Consider the following 24,034-nt stretch of genomic DNA (forward strand, 5'->3'; position numbering starts at 1 on the left):
ATTACGTGGGCTTGGCAATGTACTCCGCGGGCTGGGCAATGTACTACGTGGCCTGTGTTATACACTACGTGGCCTGTGTTATACACTACGTGGCCTGTGTTATACACTACGTGGCCTGTGTTATACACTACGTGGCCTGTGTTATACACTACGTGGCCTGTGTTATACACTATGTGCGTGGTACTGCGCGGGCTGTGCTATATACTACGCGGGCTGTGCTATATACTTCGCGGGCTGTTATATACTACGTGGCTGTGCTATATACTACGTGGCCAGCCGTGAACAATCAACGACAGGCGCAGTCCGAATCATGTGCAATGTACTGCGCGGGCTGTGCAATGTACTGCGCGGGCTCTGCAATGTACTGCGCGGGCTCTGCAATGTACTGCGCGGGCTCTGCAATGTACTGCGCGGGCTCTGCAATGTACTGCGCGGGCTCTGCAATGTACTGCGCGGGCTCTGCAATGTACTGCGCGGGCTCTGCAATGTACTGCGCGGGCTCTGCTATACACTACGTGGCCTGTGTTATACACTACGTGGCCTGTGTTATACACTACGTGGCCTGTGTTATACACTACGTGGCCTGTGTTATACACTACGTGGCCTGTGTTATACACTACGTGGCCTGTGTTATACACTACGTGCGTGGTACTGCGCGGGCTGTGCAATATACTACGCGGGCTGTGCTATATACTACGTGGGCTGTGCTATATACTACGTGCGCTGTGCTATATACTACGTGCGCTGTGCTATATACTACGTGCGCTGTGCTATATACTCCGTGGGCTGTGCTATATACTCCGTGGGCTGTGCTATATACGCCGTGGGCTGTGCTATATACGCCGTGGGCTGTGCTATATACTCCGTGGGCTGTGCTATATACTCCGTGGGCTGTGCTATATACTACGTGGGCTGTGCTATATACTACGTGGGCTGTGCTATATACTACGTGGCTGTGCTATTTACTTCGTGGGCTGTTATATACTATGTGGCTGTGCTATATACTACGTGGCCGGCCGCGAACAATCAGCGACAGGCGCAGTCCGAATCCTGTGTAATCAATGTATTATTCTAAAATCTTCATAAATAAACTACATACATATTCTAGAATACCCAATGCGTTAGAATCGGGCTGCCATCTAGTATTATATATTTTCTTACAAATATATATTTACCACTAGGGGGAGCATTTTCCGTTTTAGACCTCAAGCAGCTATAGTAACACTTACCATATTTACTGTTAGCTGGAAAATTGCGGCAGTAATTGCTCACATCCCCATTTCCCTCCCCTTTTGGGTGGTCTAGTATCCCTGGGACAGAATGAAGAGTAGCATCACAGGGCAGCACCATTTTGTGTGTGACTGACCTGTGACCTACTATCACCAGCAGTTACTGAATCAGAAGCACTGCTTGTTTACAGAGGAGCAAAAGATGGTGGACTCAGCAGCATGGTGGACTGGAGGAAGAGTGAGAACATGTGGTGTGTATGGAGCAGCATTATCTGAGCAGAGCTGTCTGTGACTCATCCATCAGTAAGATAAGAAGGAGATCCAGGTCTGCAGCGAATGGCCAGGCATTGTGGAGGGAGGGGAGAGATATATTAGTATGGCTGAGAGAGACTGATGGGAGAGAGAAAGACATGTAGAATGATGAGTGAGACACATATGGAGCATGATGGGGAGAGATACACATGGAATAGCAGGGGTGAGACACTTGGAGCGTGATGGGGAGAGACACATGTAGTATGAGTGAGGCACTTATGGAGCGTGATGGGGAGAGAGATACATATTGAATATCAGGGGAGAGAGATGGACATGGAATAGCAGGCGTGAAACACGGGCTATGTACACACGTTGCGGATTTTGATGCTTTTCCGCAGCGTTTTTCGATGCGCGGAATTGTATCAAATCCACAGTGTAGTGCACAACCAATGTTAGTCAATGGGAATTTGAGAATTGTTGTGTACATGCTGCGGAAAAATACGTGCGGATTTGCAGGGTTTTATTTTCCACAGCAAGTCAATTCATATTGCGGATCTGCAGCGTTTCTGCACCTATTGACTACCAATGAGTAAGGCAAATCCACAACAAAGCTGCAGGTGTAAAAATCTGTGGTTTTGCTGCGGAGTTGTGTGCGATAAACGCTGCAGATAGGGAGGAGGAAGAGTGTGTGTGGAGACTTGTGTGTGCGGAGACTGTGAGCTGAGCATGTGTGTGTGCGGGAAAAGGGGGTATACTACTGGTTTATTTTTTTTTTTTTTTTTTTTTACAGGAGATCGAGTGCGTTGTATGGATTAGCTGAATAATAAAGATGGGTAACTGTTTTAGAATTAAAACCAGAATTGAACCAGAACGGAACTGAAGGTAACTGGCCAGTCACTGTAAACAATGTTTCTGTTTGTTTTCACTTTCACCCCTATAATCCTTCACTTTCTGCTAACTCCCCTGATCCCTGCACCAAGTAAGAATTGATCATCTCTTCTTCAATCCTCCCCATCCACCTCACTTCCTCCTCAAAACTGTTCCTTAACATACAGTCCTCTGTCTCCAAGCACAGACAGCCCCCTCATGCCCTCTCCTGTTCCCACCTGCTAACACTTTCTCTGCTCTCTCACTGCTGGTGATATCTCTCCAAATCCTGGTCCTCCTCACCACATCCCCACAGTCAGTTCTACCTCACAACTCACAAATTTCCGTAACCTCTCTAACCTTATACCCATTCACCCAGCCCCCGCTTCCCCAGTCCCACTAACAGGAGCTCTGTGGAACGCTCGCTCTGTCTGCAACAAGCTTTCCTACATCCATGATCTTTTTGTTACTACCAAACTTTCCTTCCTCGCCATCACCGAAACCTGGCTCACCCCTTCTGACACAGCCTCTCCTGCTGCACTTTCCTATGGTGGCTTCCACTTTTCTCACACCCCCCGCCCCAGCAGCAAACATGGCGGAGGAGTTGGTTTTCTCCTGTCAGATACCTGCTCCTTCACCCCAATCCCACTGCCACCCTCTGTTACCCTCCCTTCCTTTGAGGTGCACTCTGTGTGCATCTACTCCCCCTCCAACTGGCTGTCATCTACCGCCCCCCAGGGCCAGCCACCACCTTCTTTGACCACTTCACCACCTGGCTACTTCATTTCCTTTCCGCGGACATCCCTACTACCATCATGGGTGACTTCAACATCCCCATTGACACTTCCCTCTCTGCTGCCACTAAACTTCTATCTCTCACTTCCTCCTTCGGCCTCACTCAATGGTCTTCTACAGCCACCCACAAAGATGGCCATACACTGGACCTCATCTTCACCCGCCTCTGCTCCCTATCTAACCTCTCTAACTCACCTCTTCCTCTCTCTGACCACAACCTTCTCACATTCTCTTCCCTCTCCACTCCATGTCTACAATCCCCACCCCACAAACTTTCACACCCTCGCAGAAATCTTAAACACCTTGACCTACACTCATTCTCTGAATCCCTCCTCCCTCTCACAGATGTAAGTTCCTTACACAATATGGATGACGCTGCCGCTCTATATAACACCACAATAGCTGCAGCTTTGGAATCTGCTGCCCCACTTACACATACCAAAGCTCGCAAAATCAACAGACAGCCCTGGCACACCAGCCTGAACAAAGAACTGAGGCAAGCTTCCAGGGCTGCTGAGCGCAGATGAAAAGATCCCACTCCAACAAGCACTTTATCGCATTCAAAAAGTCCCTCACTACTTTCAAGACCACACTCGCCACAGCTAAACAAACCTACTTCTCATCTCTCATAACCTCCCTGTCTCACAACCCTAAACAGTTATTCAACACCTTCAATTCTCTCCTCCGTCCCCCAGCACCTCCTCCCTCCCCACTCATCTCAGCTGAAGACTTTGCCTCATTTTTCAAGCAGAAGATTGATAACATTAGAGACAGTTTTGGTCAACAACCCCCAGAGCCCTTCCTCCCGACTTCCCAGCCCTCCACCTCCAAAACCAACTTCTCCACCATTACAGAAGATCGACTCTCCACTCTACTCTCAGGATCGCATCTCACCACCTGTGCACTTGACCCGATCCCATCCCACTTCATCCCAAACCTCACCACAGTCTTCATCCCAACCCTAACCCATCTATTCAGCCTATCACTAACAACTGGTGTTTTCCCCTCAAGCTTTAAACATGCCTCCATCACACCTATCCTAAAAAAGCCCTCTCTTGACCCATCCTCTGTATCTAGCTATCGCCCTATATCACTTCTCCCCTATGCCTCCAAGCTACTGGAACAACATGTCTACCTTGAACTGTCCTCCCATCTCTCTTCTTGCTCCCTCTTCGACCGCTTACAATCTGGCTTCTGGTCACACCACTCCACTGAAACTGCCCTTACTAAGGTCACCAATGACCTCTTAACCGCCAAGAGCAAGCGACACTACTCTGTCCTCCTCCTCCTGGACCTGTCGGCTGCCTTTGACACAGTGGACCATTCGCTATTATTACAGACCCTCTCATCCCTTGGCATCACAGACTTGGCCCTATCCTGGATCTCATCATACCTAACAGACTGGACATTCAGCGTCTCCCACTCACACACCACCTCCTCACTTCGCCCCCTGTCTGTCGGAGTCCCACAAGGTTCAGTCCTTGGGCCCCTGCTCTTCTCCATTTACACCTTTGGCCTGGGACAGCTCATAGAATCGCATGGCTTTCAGTATCATCTCTATGCTGATGACACACAGATCTACATCTCTGGACCAGATATCACCTCCCTACTAACTAGAATCCCTCCACTATTGTCTGTCCACTATTTCATCCTTTTTCTCAGCTAGATTTCTGAAACTTAACATGGACAAAACGGAATTCATCATCTTTCCCCCATCTCACGTGACCCCCCCAACGAACCTATCCATTACAGTAAATGGCTGCCCACTCTCCCCAGTCCCACAAGCTCGCTGCCTCTGGGTAATCCTTGACGCTGATCTCTCCTTCAAACCACATATCCAAGCCCTTTGCACTTCCTGCCGACTTCAACTCAAAAATATTTCATGAATCCGTTCATTCCTCAACCAAGAATCTGCAAAAACCCTAGTCCATGCCCTCATCATCTCTCGCCTTGACTACTGCAACCTCCTGCTCTGTGGCCTCCCCTCGAACACTCTTGCACCCCTCCAATCTATTCTAAACTCTGCTGCCCGACTAATCCACCTGTCCCCCCCGCTATTCCCCAGCTTCTCCCCTCTGTCAATCCCTTCACTGGCTCCCCATTGCCCAGAGACTCCAGTACAAAACCCTAACCATGACATACAAAGCCATCCACAACCTGTCTCCTCCATACATCTGTGACCTCATCTCCCGGTACTTTCCTGCACGCAACCTCCGATCCTCACAAGATCTCCTTCTCTATTCCCCTCTTATCTCCTCTTCCCAAAATCGCATACAAGATTTCTCTCGCGCATCACCCCTACTCTGGAACTCTCTACCACAACATAACAGACTCTCACCTACCATCGAAACCTTCAAAAAGAGCCTGAAGACCCACCTCTTCCGACAAGCCTACAACCTGCAGTAACCACCAATCGACCAAACCGCTGCATGACCAGCTCTACCCTCGCCTACTGTATTCTCACCCATCCCTTGTAGATTGTGAGCCTTCGAGGGCAGGGTCCTCTCTCCTCCTGTACCAGTTATGACTTGTATTGTTTAAGATTATTGTACTTGTTTTTATTATGTATACCCCTCCTTACATGTAAAGCGCCATGGAATAAATGGCGCTATAACAATAAATAATAATAATAATAAATGCTTTATTTCATTAAAATACTTTATTCTGGCTGTGTGTTTATTTAACCCCTTAACAACTATAGGATTAGTAATGGATAGGTGTCTTATTGACGCCTCCCCATTACTAAGCTGGCTTGATGTCACCTTACAATACAAAGGTGACATTAACCCCCCAGTAACCCCACAAATATTACCCATATGACACCACTACAGGGCAGTGGGAAGAGACAGGCTTAGAGATGCGCTATTTCAGGGGTGGCTTTGAGCTGGTGTTTGTAGCCGGTGAAGGAGGGAGGGGGCAATATCCATGGCCCCTTCTTAGGCTATTAATATCAGCCTGCAGCTGTCTGCATAGCCTTTTCTGGTTATTAATTGTAGGGGAACCCCACGTAGTTTTTTTGGGGGGTCCCCCTATTTTAATAGCCAGTAAAGGCTAAATATACAGCTGCGGGCTGATATTTATAGCCTGGGAAGATCCATGGGTATTAACCCCTTCCTAAGCTATAAACCTCATATAGTTCTCACATAATACCGCCAAATAGATCACACATAATGGCGCCATATAGTTCTCACATAATACCGTCATATAGATCACACATACCGACATAGTGTTCTCATATAATACCGCCATATACTTCTCACATAATACCACCATATAGATCACACATAATACCGTCATATAGATCACACACAACATGTAGATCACACATAAAACCACCATATAATTTTTACATAATAATGCCACATAGATCACACATAATCCCACAATATAGTTATCATATAATAGTCATATATTTTTTACATTATTCCACCATACTGAAACATAATACCACCATACAGATCACATATAATACCGTCATATAGATCACACAATGCCATAATACAGATCACACATAATACTTGGCGGCATCAAGTGTGGTCTATATGGCAGTACTATGTAAAAAATATATATGGCGGCTGTTATGAAAGGCAATTCAGTACTACAATGGACATAGCGGTCAGAGCACATACAGTGATCTGACAATAACCCAAAATCATAGAACAAGCTCTGAGATGTGGGAACTCTGCAGACCGCAATCCCTAATCCTCTCCAAACAACACTAGAGGCAGCCGTGGATTGCGCCTAACTCTGCCTATGCAACTCGGCACAGCCTGAGAAACTAACTAGCCTGAAGATAGAAAATAAGCCTACCTTGCCTCAGAGAAATACCCCAAAGGAAAAGGCAGCCCCCCCACATATAATGACTGTGAGTTAAGATGAAAAGACAAACGTAGAGATGAAATAGATTCAGCAAAATGAGGCCCGACTTTCTTAACAGATCGAGGATAGAAAAGGTAACTTTGCGGTCTACACAAAACCCTAAAGAAAACCACGCAAAGGGGGCAAAAAGACCCTCCGTACCGAACTAACGGCACGGAGGTACACCCTTTGCGTTCCAGAGCTTCCAGCAACAAATTAGACAAGCTGGACAGAAAAAATAGCAAACAAATAGCAAAGAAGAACTTAGCTATGCAGAGCAGCAGGCCACAGGAATGATCCAGGGAAAAGCAAGTCTAACACTGGAACATTGACAGGAAGCCAGGATCAAAGCATTAGGTGGAGTTAAGTAGAGAAGCACCTAACGACCTCACCAGATCACCTGAGGGAGGAAACTCAGAAGCCGCAGTACCACTTCCCTCCACCAACAGAAGCTCACAGAGAGAATCAGCCGAAGTACCACTTGTGACCACAGGAGGGAGCTCTGCCACAGAATTCACAACAGGCGGCATCATGTGCGATCTATATGGCAGTATTATGTAATAAATATATATGGCGGTATAGTGTGTGGTCTTTATGGGAGTATTAGGTGATAAATAGATATGGCGGTAATATGTGTGATCCATATGGCAGTGTGCTGGTCTATGGGGGGGTCACAGAGAGAGATATATGGTGGAGGGAGCAGGGTGACAGGAGCACAGAGTATTTCAGGAGAGCAGTGTGCTGGTCTATGGGGGAGTGTGTGCACGCTGACACACACGCTCACAACTGTAAACTTAGCCTTTACTGGCTATTAAAATGGGGCACCCCAAACAAAAAAAATGATGTGGGGTCCCCCTATAATTATAATAACCAGCAAAGGCTATGCAAACAGCTGCGGGATATTAATAGCCTAAAAAGGGGCCATGGATATTCCCCCACCAGGCTAAAAACCATCAGCTCTCAGCCGCCCAGGAGTGGCGCATCTATTAGATTGTGGACAAGAGGAGACAATATGGGTAATTAACCCTTGATTTATTGATGCATATCTTATGCTACTTATGTCTGATACATTGTAATTGTTTTTAGCAATGCATGTTAGCACTAAATATATAAGCACTATAAATATATAGGTGGAACGGATTAGTCTTGGTACAAACAAGTGACTGGTTGTCCTACCTGTTTAAGTTACATTGCTTATGTGCATTGCTTTCGACATGTATATGCAATTATTTAGCATAATATGTCGTCCTGATCCAGCCTATGACTGTTACTACTCTTTTTGGGGGATCACATTATTTTATCATATCCTATTGTAGGTATTTGCATTTAGTCTGTGGTAATAGCTACCCTTAATAAAAGATTTATATTTTGAGATACATTATGACTCAAGTTCTCCTCATATTTAATCCATAGATTATGAGTCTGTGCTCTATCCATGAAAGAAACGGAGAACACAGATGTGAAAAATGGCTGTTTGAATAAAGCCAAAGACAGGAGAGAAGTTTACAACCATGACTGCCCACAATGACTGGAACCGTACTTAGGTTTGGAGTTCCACTTTCTGTTTTGTTATAAAAACGGAAAAACAAAATTTCAAGAAATGAATTCTTTTTATGATGGACACATGTTGCAAGACCACCTCATTAATCTGCACAACCAGAAAATGCTTTTTTTTATGCCTGAAACTGGTGAAAACGTATCTGTAAAGTAGTGCGATTGTGTTACTATAATCAGCGATCTGTGGCTTCTCCGGTTTCCGGCGCCGCTCCTGTCCTCTCACTCACATGACCGCAATTCCTCCTCACCGGATAACAAAGATCTGTGTGTCGGCCACAAGTCTTTTTTCAGTGTATGCCTATGAGGTATCAGAACAAGACCCCATAGACTTATACTATAAAGGCCCCGTTCACACGTTCAGTATTTAGTCAGTTTTTTACCTCAGTATTTGTAAACCAAAATCTGGAGTGGGTGAAAAATACAGAATTGGTGACGTGTTTCTGATTGTAAGCCAAAACCAGGTGAGGAACAAATACTGATCCAAAATACTGAAGGTGTGAACATGGAGTGGGGCACGGGATGCCGCTATTGGGATGTTATGGAGTAGGGCTGTTCAGATTCAGCGTTTTTCCCATGGAGTGTTTGACTGTGTAAAAACGGCAGAATGCACTAGTGTCTTATGTATTTTGGATGATACTCGCCCATTTAACCAATTAGTGACTGGGTCAAATTTTTGAAATCTGACTAGTGACACTTTATATGGTAATAACCAGAGTTGAGCGAATTCGGTCACCGAATCTGAATTTGCCATATTCAGGCCATATTCGAACCCAATTCGTGCCGAATGTATGTTTGATGATCGGTTCCGAACTTATTCGCTAATTTCTACTCCCATTGACTAATGACATTCGGCTATGTTAGACAAGTATTGCAAAAACAATATTCACCGCTGATCGTATTCGGAACCGAATCTGAATAAATTCGCTCAACTTTAGTAATAACTCTGTAACGTGTCAACATATCCCAGTGATTCGGAGATTGCTTTTTCATGGCACAATATAATTTAGGTCGGTATTTCTATAAAAAATTTGACAAATGTAAAAATATTTGCCATTTTCAAACTTTGAATGATTATCCACTGGGGAATGAGGAGATGCTAGGAGCAGAGTTTCAGTGACCGGGGGTTGACGTCATGGAGGTTACCTCTAGTCACTGAGTTCCGTTCCCAGCCGGACTGAACTGCGATCATATCCCCACTAGCACAGTGAGCGCTCACAGCTCACGGTGTTAGCGGGGATTTCACAGAAGTCACCGCAGTTCAGCCCGGCTGGGAATAGAGCTCAGTGACCGGAGGTAATCTCTATGACGTCACCCTCGGTCACTGAAGTGCCCAAGCAGCTCATTCACCAGTGGTTTTTAGCTGGGGCGGTTGCATCTGTGCACCATCCAGGTTGAAAACTGTATATCACCCAGATATGGATTACTGCGTGGGACAGAACGACAGACATGGGTATATTGTTGATTTTTAATTTTACTTTTATTACAGGAGATCGAGGGCGTCGCTTGGATTAGGCGTTGCAGTCAGTATGGTTTAATTAACAATAAAAGGTGTCTGTCATTTTTTTTCGAATAAAAGACTTTATTCCTGCTGTGTCTTTATTTAACACTAGATGGTAGCCCGATTCTAACGCATCGGGTATTCTACAATATGTATGTAGTTTATGAAGATTTTAGAATAATACATTGAATACACAGGACTGCGCCTGTCACTGATTATTTGCGGCCGGCCACATAGTATATAGCACAGCCACGTAGTATATAACAGCCCACATAGTATATAGCACAGCCCGCGGAGTATATAGCACAGCCACGTAGTACGTAGCACAGCCCACGTAGTACATTGCACAGCCCACGTAGTACATTGCACAGCCCACGTAGTACATTGCACAGCCCACGTAGTACATTGCACAGCCCACGTAGTACATTGCACAGCCCACGTAGTACATTGCACAGCCCACGTAGTACATTGCACAGCCCACGTAGTACATTGCACAGCCCACGTAGTACATTGCACAGCCCACGTAGTACATTGCACAGCCCACGTAGTACATTGCACAGCCCACGTAGTACATTGCACAGCCCACGTAGTACATTGCACAGCCCACGTAGTACATTGCACAGCCCACGTAGTACATTGCATAGCCCACGTAGTACATTGCATAGCCCACGTAGTACATTACACAGCCCACGTAGTATATTACACAGCCCATGTAGTATATTGCACAGCCCACGCAGTATATAGCAATTTGGGCATCATATCCCTGTTAAAAAAAAGAATTAAAATAAAAAATAGTTATATACTCACCTTCCGTTGGCCCCTGGATCGAAGCGGTTACCGATGCTCCTCGCGCGCTCCGGTCTGAAGAGTGCATTGCGGTCTCGCGAGATGACGTGCGGTCTTGCGAGACCGCTACTTCATCATCTCGCGAGATCGCAATGCATGGCGCGGTCACCGGCGTGTCGGGAGGAGCGGGAAAGGCCTGTTCTGGATCCGAGGGGGCGACGGACGATGAGTATATAACTATTTCTTTTATTATTATCTTTAACATTAGATCTTTTTAATATTGATGCTGCATAGGCAGCATCAATAGTAAAAAGTTAGTCACACAGGGTTAATAGCAGCGTTAACGGAGTGCGTTACACCGTGGCCCGGTAGCGCTGCCATTAACCCCGTGAGCGCTGACTGGAGGGGAGTATGGAGCGGGCACTGACTGCGGGGAGTAAGGAGCGGCCATTTAGCCACCGGACTATGTCCGTCGCTGATTGGTCGTGGCCGTTTTGCCGCGACCAATCAGCGACTTGGGATTTCCGTTACAGACAGACAGAAAGACAGACAGACAGAAAGACGGAAGTGACCCTTAGACAATTATACAGTAGACTAGATGGTGGCCCGATTCTAACGCATCGGGTATTCTAGAACATGTATTTATGTATGTATATAGCAGCCACACAGTATATAGCACAGGCCACGTAGTATATAAAAGCCATGTAGTATATAGCAGACAAATACTACGTGGCCTGTGCTATATACTATGTGGCTGCTATATACATACATATTGTAGAATACCCGATGCGTTAATACAGGCCACGCAATAGATTAACAGTGGCCACGCAGTATGTAACACAGCCCATGCAGTATATAGCAGCCACGCAGTATATAACACTGGCCACGTAATATATAGCACAACCCACGCATTATATAGCAGCCAGGTAGTATATAACACTGCCCACGCAGTATATAGCAGCCACATAATAAACATTGCCCACGCAGTATATTAACAGTGGCCACGTAATATATAGCACAGCCCACGCAGTACATAACACAGCCCACATAGTATATAACACTGCCTATGTAGTATATAGCAGCCACGCGGTATCTAACACAGCCCACGTAGTATACAGCAGTGTGAGCACCATATCCCTGTTAAAAAAATAATTAAAATAAAAAATAGTTATGTACTCACCCCCTGGGATCCAGCGAAGCTCCGGCGCTACACGCGCGGCTGCCGCCATCTTCCGTTCCCAGGATGCATTGCGAAATTACCCAGATGACTTAGCGGTCTCGTGAGACCGCCAAGTCTTCTGGGTAATTTCGCAATGCATCGCCGGGAACGGAAGATGGCGGCAGGCGCGAGCGCATCGTCGGACGACGGAGGGTAAGAATAGCAGGTTTTGTTTTTTTATTATTATTTTTAACATTAGATCTTTTTACTATTGATGCCGCATAGGCAGCATCAATAGTAAAAAGTTGGGGGGACACAGGGTTAATAGCAGCAGTTACGTAGTGCGTTACCTGCGGCATAACGCGGTCCGTTACCGCCGGCATTAACCCTGTGTGAGCGGTGACTGGAGGGGAGTATGCGGGCACCGGGCACTGTAAGAGTAAGGAGCGGCCATTTTCTTCCGGACTGTGCCCGTCGCTGATTGTCGTGGCTGTTTTGCCGCGACCAATCAGGGACTTGGATTTCCATGACAGACAGAGGCCGCGACCAATGAATATCCGTGACAGACAGACAGACAGAAGGACAGACGGAAGTGACCCTTAGACAATTATATAGTAGATTACAACTGTAGGATTAGTAATGTAACATAGTAACATAGTAAGCCCGAAAAAAGACATTTGTCCATCCAGTTCAGCCTATATTCCATCATAATAAATCCCCAGATCTACGTCCTTCTACAGAACCTAATAATTGTATGATACAATATTGTTCTGCTCCAGGAAGACATCCAGACCTCTCTTGAACCCCTCGACTTAGTTCGCCATCACCACCTCCTCAGGCACGTCTTATAGATGCTTCTCCATTATTAAGCCGTGGGCTTGATGTCACCGGTGACATCAACCCCACAACTATTACCCCACTTGCCACTGCTACAGGGCAACTGGGAAGAGTCAGGCAAAGCTCCAGAATTGTGGCATCTAATAGCTGTGCCCTCTCTGGGCAGCTGTGGGCTGCTATTTTTAGGCTGGGGGAGGGGGTCAATATCCATGGCCCCTTACCAGCCTAAAAATACCAGCCCCCAGCTGTGAGCTTTAGCAAGGCTGGTTGTCAAAAATGATGGGGGGGAACCCAACGCCGTTGTTTTTTAATTATTTAAATAAATAATTTTTTAAAAATGGCGTGGCGACCACTCTCTTCTTGATATCCAACCTTGCTGAAGCTGACAGCTGAGTATTGTCTGGCTGGTTATTAAAAATAGGGGGTTAACCCACACCATTTTTTTTTTTAAATTACCGTATTTATTTACAGCGCAGGAGCGGCAGATGAATTCTCCCATCCGCCTCTCCTGCTGTCACTATTATTAGCAGCAGCAGGGGTAGGCTGATGGGAGTATTAGTTCCATCAGCCGCCACCGGCTGTCTCTTTTATTACTTAAATGTAATTCTCATCATTCTCCCCTGCTCACGCCCATCAGCGGCAGAGCAGGAGAGCCATGTTCAGCACCCGGCGACAGGGAACAGCACTTACTGTAACACTTCTGTCCCAGGCTCCGATGCTTGTCACATGGATGACATCCATGTGTGTTATGTGTATGCACGTGTGCGGGACGTTTTATGGCCTGTGCTGACTTTAAAAAATGGACATATCAGTGTGTTTTGCCCATGGACACACTGTCCGTAGAAACACACTGATATGTGCACAGACCAATTCACTTGAATAAGCAAATAGCGCCCATTCCTCCCTAGTCTCTCCGCATGGCTAAGTAGCACTGTACAGCCACACATGGGGTATTGCCACGTTCAGTAGAAATTGTGGAACAAATTTTGTTGCCATTTTTACCCACTTCTTGTGTGAAAATGTAAAATTTTTGGCGAAAACAAAATTTTGGTGGTAAAAATGTAGTTATTTTGTCCTCACTGCCCAATGTTATAAAATTCTGTTACGCACGCATGGTGTTAATATGATCACTGCACCCCTAGATGAATTCATTGAGAGGTGTAGTTTGTAAAATGGGGTTACTTATGGGGGGGGGGGGGTCTGCTGTTTTGGCACCTCATGGGCTCTCCCAGTGGGTCTTGGCATCTGCAAACCATAACAGTAAAATCTGGCGCTCCTTCCCTTCCGAGCCCTGCCATGCGCCCAAACAGTGGTTTATCCCCAAATATGGGGTATCATCATACTAAGGACAAATTGCTCAACAACTTTTGGAATCCAATTTCTCCTGTTACCCTTGGGAAAATAAAAAATTGAGAGCAAAAATTTCACTCTTGTGGAAAAACTATGAATTTTTTTAGTTTTACTGCTTAACGTTATAAACATCGGTGAAGCACTTGGGGGTTCAAAGTGCTCACCACACATCTAGATAAGTTCCTTAGGGGGTCTAGTTTCCAAAATGGTGTCACTTGTGGGGAGTTTCCACTGTTTAGACACATCAGGGGCTCTCCAAGCGCGACATGGTTTCAGATCTTAATTCCAGCCAATTTTGCATTGAAAAAGTAAAAAGGCGCTGTGGTGAAATGTGTATATATATATCTATATGTGTGTAGTGACATCTGACATCTGTCTAGGGTTATATGTGTGACTAGTGATAATGTAGCATCCGTCCTGAAGGCCAGTGGCACCTAGGTTTTAATATGTACTTCCTTGGGAAGAGTAAAGGTACCTTCACACATAACGATATCGTTAACGATATCGTTGCTATTTGTGACGTAGCAACGATATCGTTAATGAAATCGTTATGTGTGACAGCGACCAACGATCAGGCCCCTGCTGGGAGATCGTTGGTCGCTGAATAAAGTCCAGAACTTTATTTCGTCGCTGGATCTCCTGCTGACATCGCTGGATCGGCGTGTGTGACACCGATCCAGCGATGTCTTCACTGGTAACCAGGGTAAACATCGGGTAACTAAGCGCAGGGCGGCGCTTAGTAACCCGATGTTTACCCTGGTTACCATCCTAAAAGTAAAAAAAAACAAACACTAGATACTTACCTACAGCCGTCTGTCCTCCAGCGTTGTGCTCTGCACTCCTCCTGTACTGGCTGTGAGCCGGAAAGCAGAGCGGTGACGTCACCGCTCTGCTTTCCGGCTCCCAGACAGTACAGGAGGAGAGCAGAGAAGCAGAGCGCAGCGCTGGAGGACAGACGGCTGTAGGTAAGTATGTACTGTTTGTTTTTTTTTTACTTTTAGCATGGTAACCAGGGTAAACATCGGGTTACTAAGCGCGGCCCTGCGCTTAGTTACCCGATGTTTACCCTGGTTACCGGGGACCTCGGGATCGTTGGTCGCTGGAGAGCGGTCTGTGTGACAGCTCTCCAGCGACGCTGCAGCAATCCGGATCGTTGTCGGTATCGCTGCAGCGTCGCTTAATGTGAAGGGGCCTTAAGAATTCTGTCTCCAGATCTCACCAGGGGGTCTGGCTAAGGCCGAAGAACAAAAGGAACACTTGACACCTCTGAGGTCTTGGAGGGGAGATGCTAAATTGTGGCCTGAGGGAAGGTATCCCTGGGAACCATTTCACACGTGTCCCAGAGGAAAAGAATATATATTCATTGGTAGAGCGGCCGTGCCCAATCAAACAGACCGCAATTATGATATTAACCTGGGAGGCTGGTCTAGAAACCTGACCTCAGACCAAAGTTATAAATTTAGGCTGCAGACAGAGAATTGGGTTCACATGATGAGGGCAGCCTGAAAACCTGATGTGTTCCAGAACTACATTCACCCCCCCCCCCTCAGGGAGCAGAAAGCAGACTACAAGTTAGATGATTTCTGTAAGTTTTCTCCTGTTTATTTGATACTGTTTTGCATAAGTTGTATGTCTTTTTATTATCATATTTTTATACCTTTTCTTATTGTAAGCATTGAACCTTTTTCTATTAAAGTATAAACCTTTAATAAGTTGAACCTTGAATGTTCTAAAGAATCCATAGCCTAAGGTGTGTGAGCCTTATGAGTGATAAACATATTTTTATTAGTTATTTCTGGGACTCATCGCCCGTGTATTCAATGAGTGGTGGCAGCGCGTATGAGCGGGTGTGTGGCCTGGGTCGGTGTGTGATTTATGCTCCCCTTACAGCATAGGACAGAGGTTGAATGCTGGACGGAGAGTGGGGAGATAGATTAACCCTTGCAGGCACAACCCAAAGTCACGTGTGAGAGCAGGCACGTGACGAATAAGTGACACCACAGAGCAGCGATCCGTGACAGGCGCTCCTTCCCTTACGAGCTATGCCATGCGCCCAAACAGTGGTTTACCCCCACATATGGGGCATCAGCATACTCAGGACAAAATGCACAACAACTTTTGGGGTCCAATAGCTAATGTTACCCTTGGTAAAATAAAAAAAAATTTGGTCTGAATTAAATTTTTTGTGAAAAACGTTCATTTTTTTTTTAAACATTCAAAAAATTCCTGTGATGCACTGAAGGGTTAATAGACTTCTTGAATGGGGTTTTGAGCACCTTGAGGGGTGCCGTTTTTGGAATGGTTTGGGTATTTTCTATCATATAGACCCCTCAAAGTGACTTCAAATATGAGATGGTCCCAAAAAAAAATGGTGTTGTAAAAATGAGAAATGACTGCTTAACTTTTAACCCTTATAATTCCCTAACAAAAAAAAAAATTGCTTTCAAAAATTGTGCTGATTTAACCCCTTTACCCCCAAGGGTGGTTTGCACGTTAATGACCAGGCCAATTTTTACAATTCTGACCACTGTCCCTTTATGAGGTTATAACTCTGAAACGCTTCAACGGATCCTGGTGATTCTTACATTGTTTTCTCGTGACATATTGTACTTCATGATAGTGGTAAAATTTCTTTGATAGTACCTGCGTTTATTTGTGAAAAAAACGGAAATTTGGCGAAAATTTTGAAAATTTCGCAATTTTCAAACTTTGAATTTTTATGCAATTAAATCACAGAGATATGTCACACAAAATACTTAATAAGTAACATTTCCCACATGTCTCCTTTACATCAGCATAATTTTGGAACCAATTTTTTTTTTTGTTAGGGAGTTATAAGGGTTAAAAGTTGACCAGCAATTTCTCATTTTTACAACACCATTTTTTTTTAGGGACCACGTCTCATTTGAAGTCATTTTGAGGGGTCTATATGATAGAAAATGCCCAAGTGTGACACCATTCTAAAAACTGCACCCCTCAAGGTGCTCAAAACCACATTCAAGAAGTTTATTAACCCTTCAGGTGTTTAATAGGAATTTTTGGAATGTTTAAATAAAAATGAACATTTAACTTTTTTACACAAAAAATTTACTTCAGCTCCAATTTGTTTTATTTTACCAAGGGTAACAGGAGAAATTGGACCCAAAAAGTTGTTGTCCAATTTGTCCTGAGTACGCTGATACCCCATATGTGGCAGTAAACCACTGTTTGGGCGCATGGGAGAGCTCGGAAGGGAAGGAGCGCTATTTGACTTTTCAATGCAAAATTGACAGGAATTGAGATGGGACGCCATGTTGCGTTTGGAGAGCCACTGATGTGCCTAAACATTGAAACCCCCCACAAGTGACACCATTTTGGAAAGTAGGCCCCCTAAGGAACTTATCTGGATGTGTGGTGAGCACTTTGACCCACCAAGTGCTTCACAGAAGTTTATAATGCAGAACCGTAAAAATAAAAAATCATATTTTTTCACAAAAATTATATTTTTACCCCCAATTTTTTATTTTTCCAAGGGTAAGAGAAGAAATTGGACCTCAAAAGTTGTTGTCCAATTTGTCCTGAGTACGCTGATACCCCATATGTGGCAGTAAACCACTGTTTGGGCGCATGGGAGAGCTCGGAAGGGAAGGAGCGCTATTTGACTTTTCAATGCAAAATTGACAGGAATTGAGATGGGACGCCATGTTGCGTTTGGAGAGCCACTGATGTGCCTAAACATTGAAACCCCCCACAAGTGACACCATTTTGGAAAGTAGACCCCCTAAGGAACTTATCTGGATGTGTGGTGAGCACTTTGACCCACCAAGTGCTTCACAGAAGTTTATAATGCAGAGCCATAAAAATAAAACAAAATTTTTTTCCCACAAAAATTATTTTTTAGCCCCCAGTTTTGTATTTTCCCTAGGGTAACAGGAGAAATTGGACCCCAAAAGTTGTTGTGCAATTTGTCCTGAGTACGCTGATACCCCATATGTGGGGGGGAACCACCGTTTGGGCGCATGGGAGGGTTCGGAAGGGAAGGAGCGCCATTTGGAATGCAGACTTAGATGGAATGGTCTGCAGGCGTCACATTGCGTTTGCAGAGCCCCTAATGTACCTAAACAGTAGAAACCCCCCACAAGTGACACCATTTTGGAAAGTAGACCCCCTAAGGAACTCATCTTGATGTGATGTGAGAGCTTTGAACCCCCAAGTATTTCACTACAGTTTATAACGCAGAGCCATGCAAATAAAAAATATTTTTTTTTCCACAAAAATTATTTTTTAGCCCCCAGTTTTGTATTTTCCCAAGGGTAACAGGAGAAATTGGTCCACAAACGTTGTTGTCCAATTTGTCCTGAGTACGCTGATACCCCATATGTTGGGGTAAACCCCTGTTTGGGCACACAGGAGAGCTCGGAAGGGAAGGAGCACTGTTTTACTTTTTCAACGCAGAATTGGCTGGAATTGAGATCGGACGCCATGTCGTGTTTGGAGAGCCCCTGATGTGCCGAAACAGTGGAAACCCCCCAATTATAACTGAAACCCTAATCTAAACACACCTCTAACCCTAATTCCAACGGTAACCCTAACCACACCTCTAACCCTGACACACCCCTAACCCTAATCCCAACCCTATTCCCAACTGTAAATGTAATCTAAACCCTAACCCTAACTTTAGCCCCAACCCTAACTGTAGCCCCAACCCTAACCCTAACCCTAGCCCTAACCCTAGCCCTAGCCCTAACCCTAACCCTAGCCCTAACCCTAGCCCTAACCCTAGCCCTAACCCTAACCCTAGCCCTAGCCCTAGCCCTAACCCTAGCCCTAACCCTAGCCCTAGCCCTAACCCTAGCCCTAACCCTAGCCCTAATGGGAAAATGGAAATAAATACATTTTTTTTTATTTTTCCCTAACTAAGGGGGTGATGAAGGGGGGTTTGATTTACTTTTATAGCGAGTTTTTTAGCGGATTTTTATGATTGGCAGCCGTCACACACTGAAAGACGCTTTTTATTGCAAAAAATATTTTTTGCAATACCACATTTTGAGAGCTATAATTTTTCCATATTTTGGTCCACAGAGTCATGTGAGGTCTTGTTTTTTGCGGGACAAGTTGACGTTTTTATTGAAAACATTTTTGGGCACGTGACATTTTTTTATCGCTTTTTATTCCGATTTTTGTGAGGAAGAATGACCAAAAGCCAGCTATTCATGAATTTCTATTGGGGGAGGCGTTTATACCGTTCCGCGTTTGGTAAAATTGATAAATCAGTTTTATTCTTCGGGTCAGTACGATTACAGCGATACCTCATTTATATCATTTTTTTATGGTTTGGTGCTTTTATACGATAAAAACTATTTTACAGAAAAAATAATTATTTTTGCATCGCTTTATTCTCAGGACTATAACTTTTTTATTTTTTTGCTGATGATGCTGTATGGCGGCTCTTTTTTTGCGGGACAATATGACGCTTTCAGCGGTACCATGGTTATTTATATCTGTCCTTTTGATCGCGTGTTATTCCACTTTTTGTTCGGCGGTATGATAATAAAGCGTTGTTTTTTGCCTCGTTTTTTTTTTTTTTTCTTACGGTGTTTACTGAAGGGGTTAACTAGTAGGACAGTTTTATAGGTCGGGTCGTTACGGACGCGGCGATACTAAATATGTGTACTTTTATTGTTTTTTTTTTTTATTTAGATGAAGAAATGTATTTATGGGAATAATATTTATTTTTTTTTTTCATTATTTTGGAATATTTTTTTTTATTTTTTTTACACATTTGGAAAATTTTTTTTTTACTTTTTTACTTTGTCCCAGGGGGGGGACATCACAGATCAGTGATCTGACAGTTTGCACAGCACTCTGTCAGATCACTGATATGACATGCAGCGCTGCAGCCTTCACAGTGCCTGCTCTGAGCAGGCTCTGTGAAGCCACCTCCCTCCCTGCAGGACCCGGATCCGCGGCCATCTTGGATCCGGGGCTCGAGCAGGGAGGGAGGTGAGGAGACCCTCGCAGCAACGCGATCACATCGCGTTGCTGCGGGGGGCTCAGGGAAGCCCGCAGGGAGCCCCCTCCCTGCGCGGTGCTTCCCTGCACCGCCGGCACATCGCGATCATCTTTGATCGCGGTGTGCCAGGGGTTAATGTGCCGGGGGCGGTCCGTGACCGCTCCTGGCACATAGTGCCGGATGTCAGCTGCGATAAGCTATGGCTTATGGCTATGACGTACTATCCCGTCCAGGGTCAGATAAGCCCAGGGCACCTCGACGGGATAGTACGTCTAAGGTCACAGAGGGGTTAAAGTAGACATGTGGGAAATGTTACTTATTAACTATTTTGTGTCATGTAACTCTCTGTTTTAAGGGCATAAAAATTCACAGTTTGAAAATTGCAACATTTTCAAAATTTTCGCCAAATTTGAAGTACAATATGTCATGGAAAAAAACAATCTCAGAATCGCCAAGATCCGTTGAGGCGTTCCAGAGTTATTACCTCATAAAGGGACAGTGGTCTGAATTGTAAAAATTGGCCCGGTCATTAACATGCAAACCACCCTTGGGGGGTAAAGGGGTTAGAGTGAATCTGATACACGTTTTTGTTATGTAATTGACAGCATGATGTAGGGGCAGAGACCCTGAATCCAGCAATCCATAAGTAACCTTGCTGGGTGCTGCAGTTTTGATAAAAATCACAGTTCTCTGCTGCAAATCTAGCATTACTCAGATTGCGGAGCTCTGTATAACCCCGCCCACACTACGGATTGGCAGCTTTCTGTGTATCAATGATGAAAAGCTGCCAATCACTGGTGGGGCGGGGTTATACAGAGCTCATGAATATGGAGGACTACATGGCAGCAGGTTTACTAGTCCTATGGTGATAAAATCATCGTTGCATCACCAGGACGTTAAAAACTACAAGCAGCCAAGTGATACATTGCTGGAATCAGGGTCTCAGTCTCTACATTATGCTGTTCTCAGACTACAAAGCAAAAACCTGGTCCATTTAATGTCTGTGGCCACTTAAAAGTAGATAGAAAAAAGTAAGACAGGACAAACATGTTGCCCACAGTCCTTACCTCACTTGGCTGAGGCAGAATAGCGACAGTCATAGTGCTGGTATGAATTCTTCCTTGCTTCTCCGTCTTGGGTACTCTCTGAACCCGATGCACGCCACCCTCGTATTTCAGGTGTCTATAGGCATCAGAACCAGCCACACTTGCTGTTGCGTGCCGCACACCACCTGCAACACACGCAATAGTCATTGGTAGAACCATAGTATATGACGACCCGCCCTGTGGTGACGTTGGCATCAAGAACAATTCACCTAAATCACTGCGAAAATACTCCAATATGTCAAAGCTCCAGTGTTTATAGGCGGCAAAACGCTGATACATATCAAATATCTCAGCGGAGAAGAGCATTGCCTCCTGTCCCCCGACACCAGCCGTCACCTCCAATATAAGGTTACAGTCGTCAGCTTCTTCTTTGGAAATTAACAGCCCAGCCATCTGTACAACAGAAAGGGTAATGTAAGTCGCAGGACGGGATGGTCCAGATGGGACAACAGATGCACAGCACTGCCTTACACACAAATTAAAGGGGTTGGACGGGACTTTCCTTAGGTCCTCAATGTCTGATCGGTGAGGAAGAGACAGCTAGTATTTTTTACTTTCACAAAGATAACAGGAGAAATTGGACCATAAAAGCTGTTGCGCAATTTGTCTTGAGTACGCCGATACCCCGTATGTGGGGGGAAAACTACTGTTTGGGCACATGCAGAGCTTGGAAGGGGAGGAGCGCTGTTTTGGAAAGCAGACTTTGACAGAATGGTAAGCATGTTGCGTTTGCAGAGCCTCTGATGTGCCTGAACAGTAGAAACCCCTCACAAGTGACACCATTTTGGAAACTAGACCCCCCCAAGGAGCTAATCCAGATGTGTGGGGAGCACTATGAACCCCCAAGTGCTTCACAGAGGTTTATAACGCAGCGCCGTGAAAACAAGTATTTTTTTCCCACAAAAATTATTTTTTAGCCAGCAATTATTTATTTTCCTAAGGGTAACAGGAGAAATTGGTCCCCAAAAGTTGTTGTTCAATTTGTCCTGAGAACGCTGATGCCCCAAATGTTGGGGTAAACCACTGGTTAGGGGCACAGCAGAGCTCAAAAGAGAGGGAGCACCATTTGACTTTTTGAACGCAAAATTGGCTGGAATCAATGGTGGCGCCATGTTGTGTCTGGAGACCCCCTTAAGTACCTAAACAGTGAAAATCCCCCAATTCTAATTCCAACCCTAAATCCAACACACCCCTAACCATAATCCCAACTCTAACCATAACCCTAATCACAACCCTAACCTCAACACACCCCTAACCCTAATCTTAACCCTAACCCTATTCCCAAGACACCGCTAACCCTAATCCCAAGCCTAACTCTAATCCTCACCCTAACCCTAATTTTAGCCCCAACCCTAACTTTTGTCCAACTCACTTTAGCGCAACTATAACCCTAATGGGAAAATGGAAATAAATATATTTTATTTTATTATTTTTCCCTAACTAAGGGGGTGATAAAGGAGGGGTTCATTTACTAGACCCTATCACAGTGACCAAAATGAACCAATAGGAAAAATCTTCCTACTGTTGCCGGGTGCCGAACGGCACATCTCGGCGGGCGCCTTGCGCCCGCCATTTTTTTACCGGAAGATGCCAGCGGCTGTGGGGGGGGTGGTTGAGAAGCAGGAGGACCCAGGGACACTGGTTAGTATCGGGGGGTGGGGGGGGATTGGGGACCCTATTTATCTGTCCTCTGGTGTGCGATCATATCAGAGGACAGAGAGATTAAATGGCAAATAGCGCTTTTTTGCGGTCGCTGTTATACAGTTAATAACAGCGATCGCAACCTGGGGGTCGGTAAAAAACTACCAGAATCATGTTCTCTGGGGTCTCGGCTATCCACAGAAGCTGAGACCCCGAGAAAATCCGACTCTAGGGGGCGCTATACACTTTTTCCACTGTGGTTTAAGTACCCTTAACTACCGCCATTAAAAGGCCTATCGGCGGACTTTAAGGGGTTAATAAGTCAAACTTTTCTGGATGCAACGATACCATATGTATTTTTTTTATCTTTATTTTGGATGAAGTAAAGGGTTTGTGATATGAACCTGTTTTTTCTTTTTTTACCCTTATTTAATAGTTTTCTTTTCATTCTATTTTTTAACCCCCTAAACCAGCATTCGTCTTATAGCTTGTTCTCTATCCAGCAATATCACAGTATTGATACATATATTAATATTCAGTGTCTCCTCTGCCACAGATGCTCCGTTCACTGCAGGCCTGTCATGGTCCGTTAGACTCCTTCCCAGTAGTCGATGATCACCAGGACTGAAGCAGAAGACATCGCTAGTGCTTCCTATACTGTATCCACAGCACTTCTTTACCAACGATTGTACCAAACCTTCAGTATGAGACGTCTGCCCGTCTGCTCCCCACTCCTAAGGACGTACTAAAACATCCTTGCAGAGTCATGTGCCAACAGCCTCAATTTAAAGGGAACCTGTCACCAGTTTTGGCCCATACGAGTTATGGCCACTGCCTTTCAGGGCTTATCCACAGCATTCTGTAATACTATAGATAAGCCCCCGATCCAACCTGCAAGAGAAGAAAAATAAGTTTTATTATACTCACTCGGGAGGTGGTCCAGTCTGATGGGTGTCGCAGGTCCAGGTCCGGCGCCTTCCATCTTCTTGCGATGCCGCCCTCCTGCTTGCTTCATGGCTCTCCAGAATCACGCTCCTGCGCAGGCGTACCCATCTGCCCTACTGAGGGCAGAGCAAAGTACTGCAGTGCGCAGGCGCTGGGCCTCTG

The 24,034-nt window shown here is 45.2% G+C and overlaps 1 protein-coding gene across 3 annotated transcripts in view; it reads right to left on the minus strand.

The window, feature by feature from the left end:
- The window catches only part of MTRF1L (mitochondrial translation release factor 1 like), a 51,943-nt gene that overhangs the window by 23,705 nt on the left and 4,204 nt on the right, over positions 1-24,034 (minus strand). For all 3 annotated transcript variants that reach the window (XM_069769182.1, XM_069769181.1, XM_069769180.1), the window contains exons 3-4: positions 21,496-21,679; positions 21,248-21,411 (exon numbers count right to left, since the gene is read on the minus strand). In XM_069769182.1, coding sequence (XP_069625283.1) covers positions 21,248-21,411; positions 21,496-21,679 — 348 coding nt within the window. The remainder of the gene's footprint in view (positions 1-21,247; positions 21,412-21,495; positions 21,680-24,034) is intronic.

This window comes from Ranitomeya imitator, chromosome 5, assembly GCF_032444005.1.
Source record: "Ranitomeya imitator isolate aRanImi1 chromosome 5, aRanImi1.pri, whole genome shotgun sequence".
NCBI lineage: Eukaryota > Metazoa > Chordata > Amphibia > Anura > Dendrobatidae > Ranitomeya > Ranitomeya imitator.